A 12,348-nucleotide genomic window follows, 5' to 3' on the forward strand; every position below is an offset into this window, starting at 1 on the left:
AAGCTAGGACTTATCTCTTTAAAGAAATCCGTAGGTTGGAGAAGTGTATACGCGTATGTATTGCTGACTGTAGCTCGTGATAGGAATAAGGTTATGTATTAGAAGCTTAATTTAAACCTCCACGAATGGGAAGTAATCTATGAGGCAGGGATCGTTTTTCCACTACATTGAACAATTTGCCGAGCATCCCGTTTAATTGCCCCGTCGGTGGGATGTTGGTCCGTCTGTGAAGACTACAGTACGTAATTCAGCCGTGCACACAAGTGCCTTGGTCTTGCAACTCTGGAAAGATTATTTAATCACTAATCCAGGCAACCGTTCGCACGAGTGCCGTTCGTTGTCTTGCAACTTCTCAATGACGACTCACTCCAAGGCACGGATCACGTCACCAACCTCGGCCATCATTGACGCTAGCCAGTTGGGGCCAATGCATAGAGCGGACTTCCTAGAGCGGACTTTTGAACATCAGTCGTGATGATAAATCAGATTGACAGTAGAAGTCGTGTATAAGAACTCACGAGCAAGATGCCGATGAGCAGGAAATGGACTCACTCATTCATATCACCAAGTCTCTCAATATTACCACAACATGAAATTCCTGACTGGTCTCTTCTATGCCGTAACGGCAACGGCCTTTGCCGCCGCCAAGTAAGCGCCGCGCATCCTTAACCACCACCAACGTGTGGTTTTGTTCTACCGAGGCGTCGTTGACAATTACTAGGCCTGATGTCCGCTTTGGACTCGTTGACCCCCCGCCCAAGTTGGCCCAGACCGTCAAGACGCGATACGTCAAGGTCAACGGCGACAAGCTCGCCTACCGTCGTTTCGGTGCCAAATCCGGTGCCCTCCCGGTCGTTTTCCTCCCCAACTTCCGCGCCAGCATGGACATTGCCGACCCGCTACTGTTCAACTACATTGCCGAATCTCGAGAGGTTATCCTCTTCGACAATGCCGGTGTTGGCCACAGCGAGGGCGTTGTCGCCGACTCGATCGCCAAGCAGGGTGACACAGCTGCCGACTTCCTCGCTGCCATTGGCGTTAAGAAGGCGAACGTGTTTGGTTTCTCTATGGGTGGTGGTGTTGCCCAGCACGTCGGCATCAACTATCCTGACCTCGTCGAGAAGCTGGTGTTGGCCGGCTCGATTATTGGAAACGGCACAGGTACGCAGGAGGTCGCCCCGGGAACATTTGAGAAAGCCAGGCAGCCCGAGGTCTCTCTTGAGGACATCTTGAGCCTGTTCTTCTATCCATCCGAGACGAGCGAGGCCGCAGGCATCGCCTGGGTAACCCGAGCCTCCGAGCGCCAGGTCAAGGGCGAAAATAGGACGGCGTCAATCCAGGAGCCTGGCACTTCGTCGCACTTGAAGGCTATTCTAGACTTCACTCAAAACTCGACATATTTCGACCAGATCAAGACTATCAAGGCCCCCGTCTTGGTGACTAACGGCAAGACCGACGTCTTGGCACCCACAATTAACTCGTTTTTGCTGCAGCAGCAGCTGCCAAACGCTCAGCTTCACCTCTACCCCGACTCCGGCCATGGGCACCTCTTCCAGTTTCCCAAGCAGTGGGTCGAATCACTTCTCTACTTCCTTGACGCTTGAAGTGCGCGTTCAAGATAGAAAAGAAGCCAGCCGATGGGGATGAGCGTACGTTACTGGCTCCTCTACTACTTTACAATGTCTCCTCGGGTCCTATCTACCTTTCTCCCTCCTTACTATTCAAGTGTAAACTATAGCTAGACCTTGCGCAATACAATATTTATTTTGTACTCTCTTGCCGCCCTTAATTATGGCTGCAACTAGTAGCACTACCTGTCTCTGAAGAACAACTGGGCCTCTAGGAGCACCAGCTGTAGTGACTCTGTTCCTCCTGCTTCCAGTGCCACCAAGTCTGCTATCGCCGCTGCTGCTGCCCCTGTCGGGGAGATGCCTGCTGCTGAGACCGCCGTTGCTGAAGCCCCTGCCGAGACTGAGATCTCAGCCAACTCTACCAAGTCTCATGCAAGATTGAGAGCATACTTGATCACTACTAGCCAAACGGAAATCCGTCTCTCTATGCACCTCTCGAGGGTGTCGACTGCTGCTTATTTGCATGACGCCCGCATAAACGGTTGTTTGATGGGCCAGTGATGTCTTGGTTCCTCATGGTGCTGGGAAATTTGGTGACAGGCCTGGCAGCAAGCTTCGCGTCTTCGCGTCTTCATGTAGTTGCATCGGGAAGATTCATGACTGAGGCGGAAAGTAGGAAGGCAATGTCTATATGGGTATACTGCTCATCTCGTAGTCAACATCTATGTGAACTCTCCCTCATCAGTCCTCTGCTCCTTGCTGTCCGCTACTACTGGGCCTGTTGAAAAAAAAGCTTTTTGAGCCATTCCCTGCAAGAACTGGTACCTCGGTGTCCAACTGCACTCAATGGCGAATCCTTTGAGCCTCGCCGCGAGCCTCATCACCCTTGCAGCAGAGTTACGAGGTGGCTACGTCTGTATGAGGGCGGTGGAGAAAGCACCAAGAAAAGCCAGGGCAGAAAGTCGCCAGCTTCGCAATCTCTACCACACAATCGAAGCAATCGCCAAAGACCTCAACGATAAAACTCTTTCCACATATAAAAAAATCTACAGCCAGATATCAGCTTACCTCAAAAAAGCAGATATGCTTTTAACAAAATTCCACAAAAGCACAGCCTTTTTACATATCAAGTCTACCAAGTAAGCTAAAGTTAGCTGGATTGTGTGCATCGGACGAGCCATCAAGGCGCTGTGCGGCAAGTTGAGGTACTGCTGCACGAATACGAAGGCCATTATCTACGGGATGGAAAGACTATCCAAGCGAGTTTCCAAGCTGGAGTTGAAGTGGGTACGTCAGTCCAAACGATGATGACTGGACTAATGAAGCGCATGGGGAGAAGCTAAAGCCTGCTCAAGAGAAACTAGAACCTCACGAGAGACCACAGTCTCGAGAGGGACCAGATCCTGCCCAAGAGAAAGCAGAACACCCTCGTGAGCACAAAAAGTGAACCAGGAGAATACCTAAAAATCCCAAGACACATAAGCAACGGAATAAGGAAGCTTGGACTTTTGGAGGGGCACTCGTTGGTGCTGCGGTTGGCGCTGCCATCGGGTCCTGTGTGGGAAGTAGTTGGGTGGGAGTTACAATTGGTGGAGTGGTTGGTGTTGTGGGGGGGTTGGTTAGGTTCCTGGTTTTCTAGCTGATGAGAAGCGACACTCTGCAGGATCAGAGAAGTGGATGAACGCTGGTCAAGGTGGCTTCATTGTTGGTTGATCGCTTGCCCATTCCATTTGAACCATAGTCCATCTTTGATCCATTCCTTTTGTAAAGCACCAACCGCTAGTCTATTTCTTTTGTCAAGTCTAGAGACCCATGTGCGAAATGCCATTCAACCATTCTCTCGCTGGGGCTTGAAGCCCTTCTAGACGAGCAGACGGGTTTGAGAGGTAACCATTGATGTGGGGGAGCGGTGCTTTCTATAGACATCTGACCCGGCGCGAAGAAGGCCCATTCTTTCTGCCAATGACCTCGTCATCTGTGCCATCCGTATGGCCATTAGCTGGAGAAGGCGCGTGGCGCGCGACGAGGTAACCGACAAGGGCCTGCCGTTACCGATTCAACGGAACAAACGCTCCAAAGACGGAAACCCATGCCGTCTACGCAAGCCACAAATTCGCTCTATTTGGGTTGACCATTCCAGCCTGGTCCTGTTAGGGCTGAAGACCCTGCGCACATCTCCGATTCAATGCCAACCTCAGCTGATCCAGCCTCTTCCTTTGCTCCATCGTTCAACTGTTGGTGGAGGCTCAACCGCTGAGCTACTGGCCAAGCAGTTCGCTTATGCATCTCGTGGTCGAGACTGGACAACGCAGAGAGACTATTACCGGCCGCCAAGCCTATAGCGGGAGACTATTGGAATGCTTGGTCGCGCTAGGGAGGATGAAGAGCCAACAGCCAGTGATGCAGTGGATGAAGAGATAAAAACAACAAACACGAGGCCGGTATTGAGTAGGCCTCCAAGCTAGCAAACAAATTGAGAGTATTTTCCGAACTATTGTGCGATGATGCACGAGTTAGTTATTGAGGAACCCGGGGTATTGGGCTTGATTCCAGAAAAGATCCGTGCTGATAAGAGTCCCCATCTGATAACCATCGCTGATTGTGCTCTGGCCTCAAACTAACCCGCTCGTTGCTCTGTCAGAACAATGACCACGTCATGAGTTCTTCAATGGAGGAAATTGTTTATCTCAAGCCGCGCGTTTCGCACATTAAACGTCCCGTTCCCGATATCCAACCGTCCAAAACGGAAAAGCCGCTGCAGAAGCGAAGCGTTATAGAGTCTTAGCACAAACGTTAGTGCGAATAGTGGCGCAGCTGAGACCACAGCCAGACCAAAGCTGCGAGCCTCCAGATCGCACCAACCTCTTTTCGCTCCTTCTCGGCCTCGCCGACTGCTCATTCGGGTCCGGAGACAAGGGCTATGGAGGTGGCTTTCTCGCTTCGCCCTGCGGCTCTGCAGTCACAGCCAGCCAAACGCTGCCAGTCCAAGAAATCTCCGACGCTACCAGCGTTAAACGTTGCCGGACATGTTTCCAGTTTCAGCTTCCCCGTCGATAGTGGCTTGTTGGAATCTGGCTGAAACCCACCAACGTGTCGTGTTGGACCCGATAACCTGGGTCAAGATGCATCTGAAAGAATAGCAACATCTGTGAACTAGCCATTTTGGTCGTGTGCTGTTGGTAAACAAGGGATATTGTCGTCATGATTGGTTGTCTTGGCTTAATCTCAATGCACTCTTGGTATCTGGCTGTGCTTGACCGCTCTCCTATAAACCGCTGCTTCGGACCGTCAAGATGTGCTCGTTTGACTCTTCATTTCACATCACATTCTGAGCGTTCTTGGCGGCTGACTTTATTCATCATTTCTCTTTCTTTTCTTGCATCATCTTGAATTCGATCTGCAAAGTGTCGCTTTGGCCCCGCCGCCCCTGTCGATCACAGCGTCACAAAAGCGATGGACCCTCAAGCCACTCCAAGAGAGCCCACTGGGTTTTTAAACTACCCGAAGCCCACACAAGGGTCAGTCAACATGCGATCGACTTTGGGGATATGTGCTGACTTGGAGTAGGCCCGAGAGTGTCTTGCAAAGAGGAAAGTTAGCAAACCCTGTTTTGAGAGGACCGTTGTTGGTCATCTTTGCTTTTCTGTAAGTCATTGCTGTGACACTATCAATATGCCTCTAACTCAAGCAGGATTGAATGGGTTCGGCTGGTCCGAGAGTTGGTTTGGCACAATGCCCGCTTCGATTCATTACGCAATATCCGACAAGAACTCGAGTGCTACGAAGCACGATACGACCCAACAGTCATTCCCGTTCCATGCGACAATACCTCCTCAGATGACGAGTTCGACCTTGGTACTCCTTCATCGCCAACACTTGTACCATCCGAGCCGATGACCGAGGCCCCATACTATTCAGTTTCCGATTACCGAGCCATGTACTTGTCCGGACAGGCGACGCCGACCGATGTTGCCCGCGCCCTGTTACCATTGATCCGACGTGATATCAGCCCTCAAGGGAAGCATTCAACAGCATGGATCGACACCAAGGTGGAGCTGGTTCTCAAAGCCGCCGAAGAATCTACGATCCGTTATCGTCAGAACCGATCTCTTGGCCCTCTTGACGGTGTGCCCGCGTCAATCAAGGATGATTTCGATCTCGACGGCTACGATATGACGATGGGTTCAAACATGAACTACGCCGGACGAGCTGTGAAGAGTGGCTCCACCACCAACTGGAGTGTGCGAAAACTACAAGAGGCGGGTGTTATTATTCTGGGGAAGCTCACTATGCATGAGTTTGGTATGGGTGAGTATACGGCATTCTCATTACACACGGCGATTTCCATTCTAACCTTTGGCAAGATACTACCGGTAACAATCCCAATCATGGTACACCACTCAACCCCTTCAACCCGGGGTATTATGCTGGCGGAAGCTCATCGGGAGCTGGTTATGCAGTTGGTGCTGGCTTGATCCCAATCGCTCTGGGTGGTGACGCTGGTGGAAGCCTTCGCGTCCCAGCCGCATACTGTTCAGTCTTTGGTCTTAAGCCTACTCACGGCCGTCTCTCCTCATACCCTACACCCAACCCGGCCCCGACTTGTTCTGTTCAAGGACCCATGGCGGCCGACATGTACTCGCTCGCCACTGTCTACGAGACTATCGCAGAGCCTCATCCTTCTTCGCCATTTCCTCAGCTCTGCCGAGAACCTTCGAGGCCTTCGGCGAAACTACTTGGAGTATATGAACCATGGTTCTCATGTGCTGCGTTGGGTGTTCAAGACTTGACTAGAAGTCTAGTGGGCAAGCTCTGCACCGACCATGGCTATACCGTTGTGCCCATTAGCATTCCTTTCACCGAGGAGGGGCAGATTGCGCACGCGATGACTGTGTTGACCGATGCGGCTTCTCTTTTGCCGGACACAAAGGACATCACAGCTGCGACAAAGATATTGCTTGCAGTTGGGCGCACGACGCCAGCTACAGACTATCTTCTTGCTCAAAAGCTTCGAAGTCTTTTGATGCAACATCTTTCTCATCTTTGGCAGATGTATCCGGGTATGCTCATCGTTACACCTACTACAGCTTGTGCCGGCGCCCCAATCCGAGGTGGAGAGAGTGAGTTGAAGTACGGAGTCAGCGATGGCAACCTCACGATCGAGAGCATGACTTACGTATGGCTCGCCAACTTCTGCGGACTGCCATCAATCTCAGTCCCGGCTGGATTCGTGATCCCGGAAGGACAAGCCAGAGCGGGCGAGGAAGCAGATGAAAAGACGGAAGGCAAAGTGCCCATTGGTCTGATGGCGACTGGAGAGTGGTGCAGCGAGAAGGCGTTGCTTGACTTTGGTGTCGATGCCGAGGCTGCCGGAAGTGAGAGGCGACGCAGGCCACCTATCTGGGAGGACATGATTAAGCAGGCAAAGATGCTCTCGCAGGCGAGAGAAAAGTCTTGCCCGAATGAAAAGGAGGAGAGCTTATAGCATGAAGGAGGAAGAATATACCCATAGCAGTTTGTTTTGTCATTTATTAGCCTTGCATTTTCATAGAGAAGACTTTCAAAAGATCAGATATTTCGTCAAAAGCGGCGCCCAAACGTGGAAAACATCAATTGTGATACTTCCTTTTGGATATTTCGAACACCGCCTGTATGGCAACTGAGAGATCATTGCTCAACATTCGACTGGTGGTTCTCTCGCTCGTCACCAACCAAATTAACGACGGGCGTTCTACACCAACAAAGGATCGATAGCTCAGCGGTACGAGCGAGGGATTGCAGATCCCTAGGTCCCGTGTTCGATCCACGGTCGGTCCTGTTGGTTTTCTTTTTGACTCTGCGAAAAGGACAAGTGGCATCTTGCACCGCAAGACTCATCTTTCTACTGTTAGGTTTCTATGGCTGCCGCCGTAGGAACTTAATTTTATCTGTGTTAGGGTGCCCCATAGCGTTAAGTTTTAATGCTATTATCTGTCCATTATGTTCTTTGCTACTGTGCCCGACGGAGACGCTATTAATACTAATAGCAATGAGCGCTCTATGTCCATAAGGTAGGTGAGCAAGTCAATAAATGCAAGATGGCTTTGGACAGCAGCTAGTCTTCAAGAATGCTAGTATTCTGTTCAAAACCCATGTTTTTGCAATAATCGCTATCTCGAGAAGAGACGCACCCGACTAACAAAGAATCAGAAATATCCTGAGACGACCAACAACGTTTCAATGAGACGAGAAGATGCGGGGAGCATGGTCGATCATGTAAGATATCCACAACCAGGTCAATGTAAACCCGCTGTGCTTTCACCCAAGAGCTGTTTTCCATATGCAAGGGCCCAAAATATCGGGTTAGTTTAAGCATACCCATCGCGATTTGACTCTTTACGCTTTCAAATATCAATATTGAACCTATCATAACAAGAGGTACGGTCATGGAAGAATCCCAAGAGCTGTTATGAAAGACCTGTACTCTCTCGAGATCCCCATGACACCGCCGCCAGCGCCCTCCGTGAGCCAAGGGACTGACTCTGCGAGAGATTCGAGCACTGGCTGGGCCGAACAGAGTCATCGTCACTAGTTGACAACCACCTTCATCCGACCAAGGTTCTGAACCTGGGCATAAGGAGTCTTGGCATCTCCCTTACGATTGGAAGCCACACGGACCGCGACGTAGTAGGTCCCCTGCTTCCTATAGGTCTGCGACACGGTGACATCCATGATACCCTTGGCCTTCCCAAAGTCCTTCTTGGTAAATATCCCAGTTCCCTCAAAATCCCAGTCAATAGCGGTGACAGATCCAGTGCCAGCCGGAATTTCGATGTGTGCCTTGAAAGAGACAGAGCGTCCAGCCTTGACCGTGACTGAAGTCTTTCCGCCCGAGGTCAACTCGACAACAGGCTGGATGCCCTTGCGCTGCGCGGCAGTGGCGGGGACCTTGACTTGTCCATCCGTCACGCCATATGAAGTTCCCGTAGGAGGGGTCGTTCCCTTTTCCACCCAAGCACTCAGATCCCGGAGATGCTGTTCGGCCATGTCGACATAATTGACGAGACGCGTGGTCTGAGGCACCTCAACCGGTTCAATGAAGTGATCGGCGTTTTCAGCGTAATGCAGGCGGTAGTTATCGTCAAAGCGGTCGCCAAGCGCGTTACGGACTTGTTCCTTGTACCAGTCAGCATGCCATGGCATGGCGTCGTAGTCCTTGAGGGTGTCTAGGACTATCATCTTGCCAGTGATGTTGCCTGTCCATAAACCGCCCCCGCTGGCTCCTCGTGAGATGGTGTCGGCGATGAGTGTGCTGCGCTGGGGGTATTTTGGCTTTCCGTCAGCCGCACGAAGATAGTCATATCCATAGAAGCCGGCCCTAGTAGGGACTTGGTATCTGTGGCATACTGAGCCAGCCAGCCATGCCCTGTTTTCGACGCGGAGCTTGGTTCCCTTGGAGACGAAGGAAAGGATTGTGGGGTTTTGTGCAGGGTCAATGATAGCGGTCTTGGAACTTTTGTCGAGCTGTGCTGTGAAGAGGCCTCCTTTACCATCCTTTGACTGGATCGTGAACTGGAGGCCGAATGCTGGTGGCTTCGAGGGGACTTTGTTGAGGGTAATGGAAACTGGGATGTTGCCGGCATCCACATCAACCCTTTGGACGACAGCATCATACTCGTATATCGATTTCCGGTAGAAATCACCAAGAGCAGACTTTTCCGTTCCAAGATAGCCCTTCTTGGTCCAGAAATCATCAACATATGTAGGATCGAAGGAAGCTATAGTGGGAGGAACAAGGAGTCGAAAGGTGCGCAGGAAGTTGGTCCTGTTCTGTGTGACGCCCTCCCAGTCTTCCCAAGCTGCAAGGGGAATTCCGAGCTCCGTTACTTCAGTGAGAACCTCTCGCCTCATGGAGTCAAGGTCCTTGAAGGGATTCAGGTCACCGCCAGGCCGAGCGGCAGATATCAGTTTGTCCTTTTGCGCCTCCAACACGAGCCCAGCAAATGCCCGCATGCAAAAGTTGTTGGGGTTGGAGACTGGAACGGCTTGGACCATGGCGAGAGCACCCTGCCAGACGTCAAAGGTGTTCTCGATGGCACCAACAGTCACCATGGAGCCACCGCTTGCGCCGTAGACGTAACCGTAAATTTTGGCGTTGGGTTTCTTATAGTAGTCGGCTGCGAGCTTCCTCGAGAGCTTCGCCACGGCAGCATCAGCGCGGTAGCCACCTCCTCCGGCGACATGGTTGGTATAGCCACCACTGTCAGCACCAAATCCTATGTTTCGGTCTTCAGCTGTCGAGTTCTGCGTCGGGTACACGAGCTGGAAGAATCTGCCCTCCCATCCTGTCCTGGGGAAGTAAATGTTGAAGTCGATCGTGGTTCCATCAAAGTGTCCCGAGATCTTGTGATGAGGGACGGGAGCGGCGACATCTGTCTCAGCGTCGATGATAACCGTCTTGTAGGTGGCATCGACGCAATCGGGGTGACAAGAACAGCACCGTTCTTGATCTCGCAGTCAGGGCCTTTGGCTATGATGGGCGAAGTAAGAGCGTCAACGGTTCCCAGTAAGACGACAGTGGAATAGAAACAGGACCTGTTGAAGTGTTAGCAGTCTTGATTGAAGAGACATGGAAGTTTCCTACCATAACTGTCTCGTAGTGAGGGGCAGCATGGTTGCAGACAGTGGAGGGTTGGGCTCAGGAGGTGAGACGGGTAATGAGAAAAGGCCAAGACGATTGAAGCTAAGAAGCTGCTTGGAATGTTTCAAACTGAAATTGATGTGGCCTTGCTTGTGTCTATTATACTTTTATCAGACTCCAGGCATACGAGTGAGAATTGTCGTACTATTAACGAAATATCGTATAGTAGCAATTTTCGTATTATTAATCGTCTCCATCACCACATCTCTTGTCGTTCCGCACAACCTCATCATTCGTGCAAAACTCGGCTCCCCTCATCTTCTCAAAGAGGAGTTGAAAAGAAGCGCCGGTGAAGCCGGCCCAATCGCCGATTAAACTGCATCTTTGCAGCTTATGGCCCCGAGTTCAGCTTCCCCAAAACAGGATGAAGCGTCTTGGCGCGCTCTAGATGGAGTCATCGGATAACCCCAGACTTCTCCGCGTTCTAATGAACGAAAAAACAACCTTGATAATAGTGTGACAGGAGTTCGGTAATCCCCCGCATCGTCACGCGGGGCCCCAGGAGGTAAGCAGCACGAGGGGTTATCAAAGGGAAAGTTCCAGGCCCTCGGTCCAATTATGCAGCGAAACGCCGAGGGAACGGCCGACAGGCTGCATTAGCTTCTTTCCTGGAGCATATCGAACCATGAATTGGGGGCTTCCGCGTATAGCTCGAGGTCACTTGACCAGGGTTCGATTACGCTGGCAAAAACCACCTCGCCATAACGTCAGCTGAGAAAAAATATCGGAAGCTTCGGACTTAGAGTCCAGGATGAGTGAGATATGCCGACCTACATCGATAGTTCTCCGTTGCCAAGGCGCCACGGAGCGGCTCAACCTACCATCTAGAGCAGATTGAGACCCTCTACATGCTTTTATCCGTAAAGAGGAGGATTGATGAAGAGATAGGCGCCAGCAGCGGAAGCAAGAATTCCAGGTCCTTTAATACAAATAGAGAGGCCTTCCGGGGGACATATATTAGAAATATTTGGTTTGCTGCAGCATAAAATGCAGCTTCAACGCTTGTCGCTCACCCAAGGGGTGCCAGCGAGTTGAGAATTCGAAGACATCCGAATCAAGGTCGATAATGCTCACATTGAATAGTTGTGGTAGCTTCACAAGCATGGTAGGCGCCATGAAAGCCAAGAGAACTTGGCACTGCAATGAGAAGCGTTTCTGGAAAGGTTAAAAGGTTCAGGGGTTAGTGAAGATGCAGTGTCTCTCGTGACCAACGGACTAGCCAGGTCTCCTTGACTCGGCCCATACGTAGCTTATTTCCCCATGGGGTGGGTAAATGGAGAGTCGTGGTCTAAACACGCCAAGCCAGGTGGTGCATCCCAAGCCTCGTCATGCTCTCGGGTTGGCTTCAACATTTTCGTATTCGATCCGTAAATTCAGCCTCGTCCACCGACTTTAGCCGGTCATGGCGAAGGTGATGCGGTCATCCTACTGGTTTCTTTCAAGGTCTGAGCACCAAAAGCGGCCCCTCAACCGCGAATGGTGGCCTGTTCTGGCATCAGATGCAGTAGCCTCGTCTGGGGCTTGGGACTTGGGTAACAGACACATGGGATAATTGTGCCCTGTCCTCTTATTTCCGCTGTCAATTCGGGCTATGAGTCCTGCCAGTCGGTTCGCCTCTCGTACGGCAAAATTAACCCAGATTCGATCAAAAAAAAGTAGAGGCTTACCATCCAAGACAGTAACTTCGCCATTCCAAACTACTCGGGGGACTCATGGCAGTCTTCATATCCAAGGTCACTCTTGAACACCACCACGATGCCTTGGGCATAGGCCAGCCACGGCCGCGTATCTCATGGCGCTTCGGTGGCAACGTTGTTGACTGGGAACAAAGCACCTACGCTCTCGAAATCGGACGAGGATTCATCACGAAACATCACACTTCCAGCAATGACTCTTTGGTAGTGCCAGGGCCCGAGAGCCCATTGGCCTTATACGAGTCCGCTGAGGCTCGTGTTCGCGCCCATGGTCAACCTGGACAGACTTCAACGCCATGGTCTGCGTGGGCTACTGTCGAAGCCGGCCTTCTTAGCGAGGCGAGCTACCCTATTTAAGAACAACGCTAGCATCCCCTCTGCTAACATAAACCTAGCACGACCG

The 12,348-nt window shown here is 51.4% G+C and overlaps 4 protein-coding genes across 4 annotated transcripts; 3 read left to right on the forward strand and 1 right to left on the reverse strand.

The window, feature by feature from the left end:
• Nucleotides 1–589: 589 nt before the first annotated feature.
• Nucleotides 590–2,132, forward strand: MRS44_015937 (uncharacterized protein; the record flags this gene model as incomplete). Its single annotated transcript, XM_065619414.1, has 3 exons — nucleotides 590–648; nucleotides 722–1,567; nucleotides 1,844–2,132. 3 exons carry the CDS (start codon nucleotides 590–592, stop codon nucleotides 2,130–2,132), a joined length of 1,194 nt encoding a protein of 397 aa, XP_065475486.1.
• A 2,892-nt stretch (nucleotides 2,133–5,024) lies between these two features.
• On the forward strand, nucleotides 5,025–7,056 carry MRS44_015938 (uncharacterized protein; the record flags this gene model as incomplete). Its single annotated transcript, XM_046281373.1, has 4 exons — nucleotides 5,025–5,089; nucleotides 5,139–5,216; nucleotides 5,263–5,879; nucleotides 5,936–7,056. The coding sequence occupies 4 exons, from the start codon at nucleotides 5,025–5,027 to the stop codon at nucleotides 7,054–7,056; spliced, it is 1,881 nt and encodes a 626-aa protein (XP_046129900.1).
• A 1,082-nt stretch (nucleotides 7,057–8,138) lies between these two features.
• On the reverse strand, nucleotides 8,139–10,223 carry MRS44_015939 (uncharacterized protein; the record flags this gene model as incomplete). The annotated part of the gene is made up of 3 exons (XM_065619415.1): nucleotides 8,139–9,982; nucleotides 10,051–10,145; nucleotides 10,195–10,223. 3 exons carry the CDS (start codon nucleotides 10,221–10,223, stop codon nucleotides 8,139–8,141), a joined length of 1,968 nt encoding a protein of 655 aa, XP_065475487.1.
• A 1,740-nt stretch (nucleotides 10,224–11,963) lies between these two features.
• On the forward strand, nucleotides 11,964–12,302 carry MRS44_015940 (uncharacterized protein; the record flags this gene model as incomplete). Its single annotated transcript, XM_046281372.1, has 1 exon — nucleotides 11,964–12,302. One exon carries the CDS (start codon nucleotides 11,964–11,966, stop codon nucleotides 12,300–12,302), a length of 339 nt encoding a protein of 112 aa, XP_046129898.1.
• Nucleotides 12,303–12,348: the final 46 nt, after the last annotated feature.

Source organism: Fusarium solani (genome assembly GCF_023522795.1).
Source record: "Fusarium solani strain SB1 chromosome Unknown bctg00000011, whole genome shotgun sequence".
NCBI classification, from domain to species: domain Eukaryota; kingdom Fungi; phylum Ascomycota; class Sordariomycetes; order Hypocreales; family Nectriaceae; genus Fusarium; species Fusarium solani.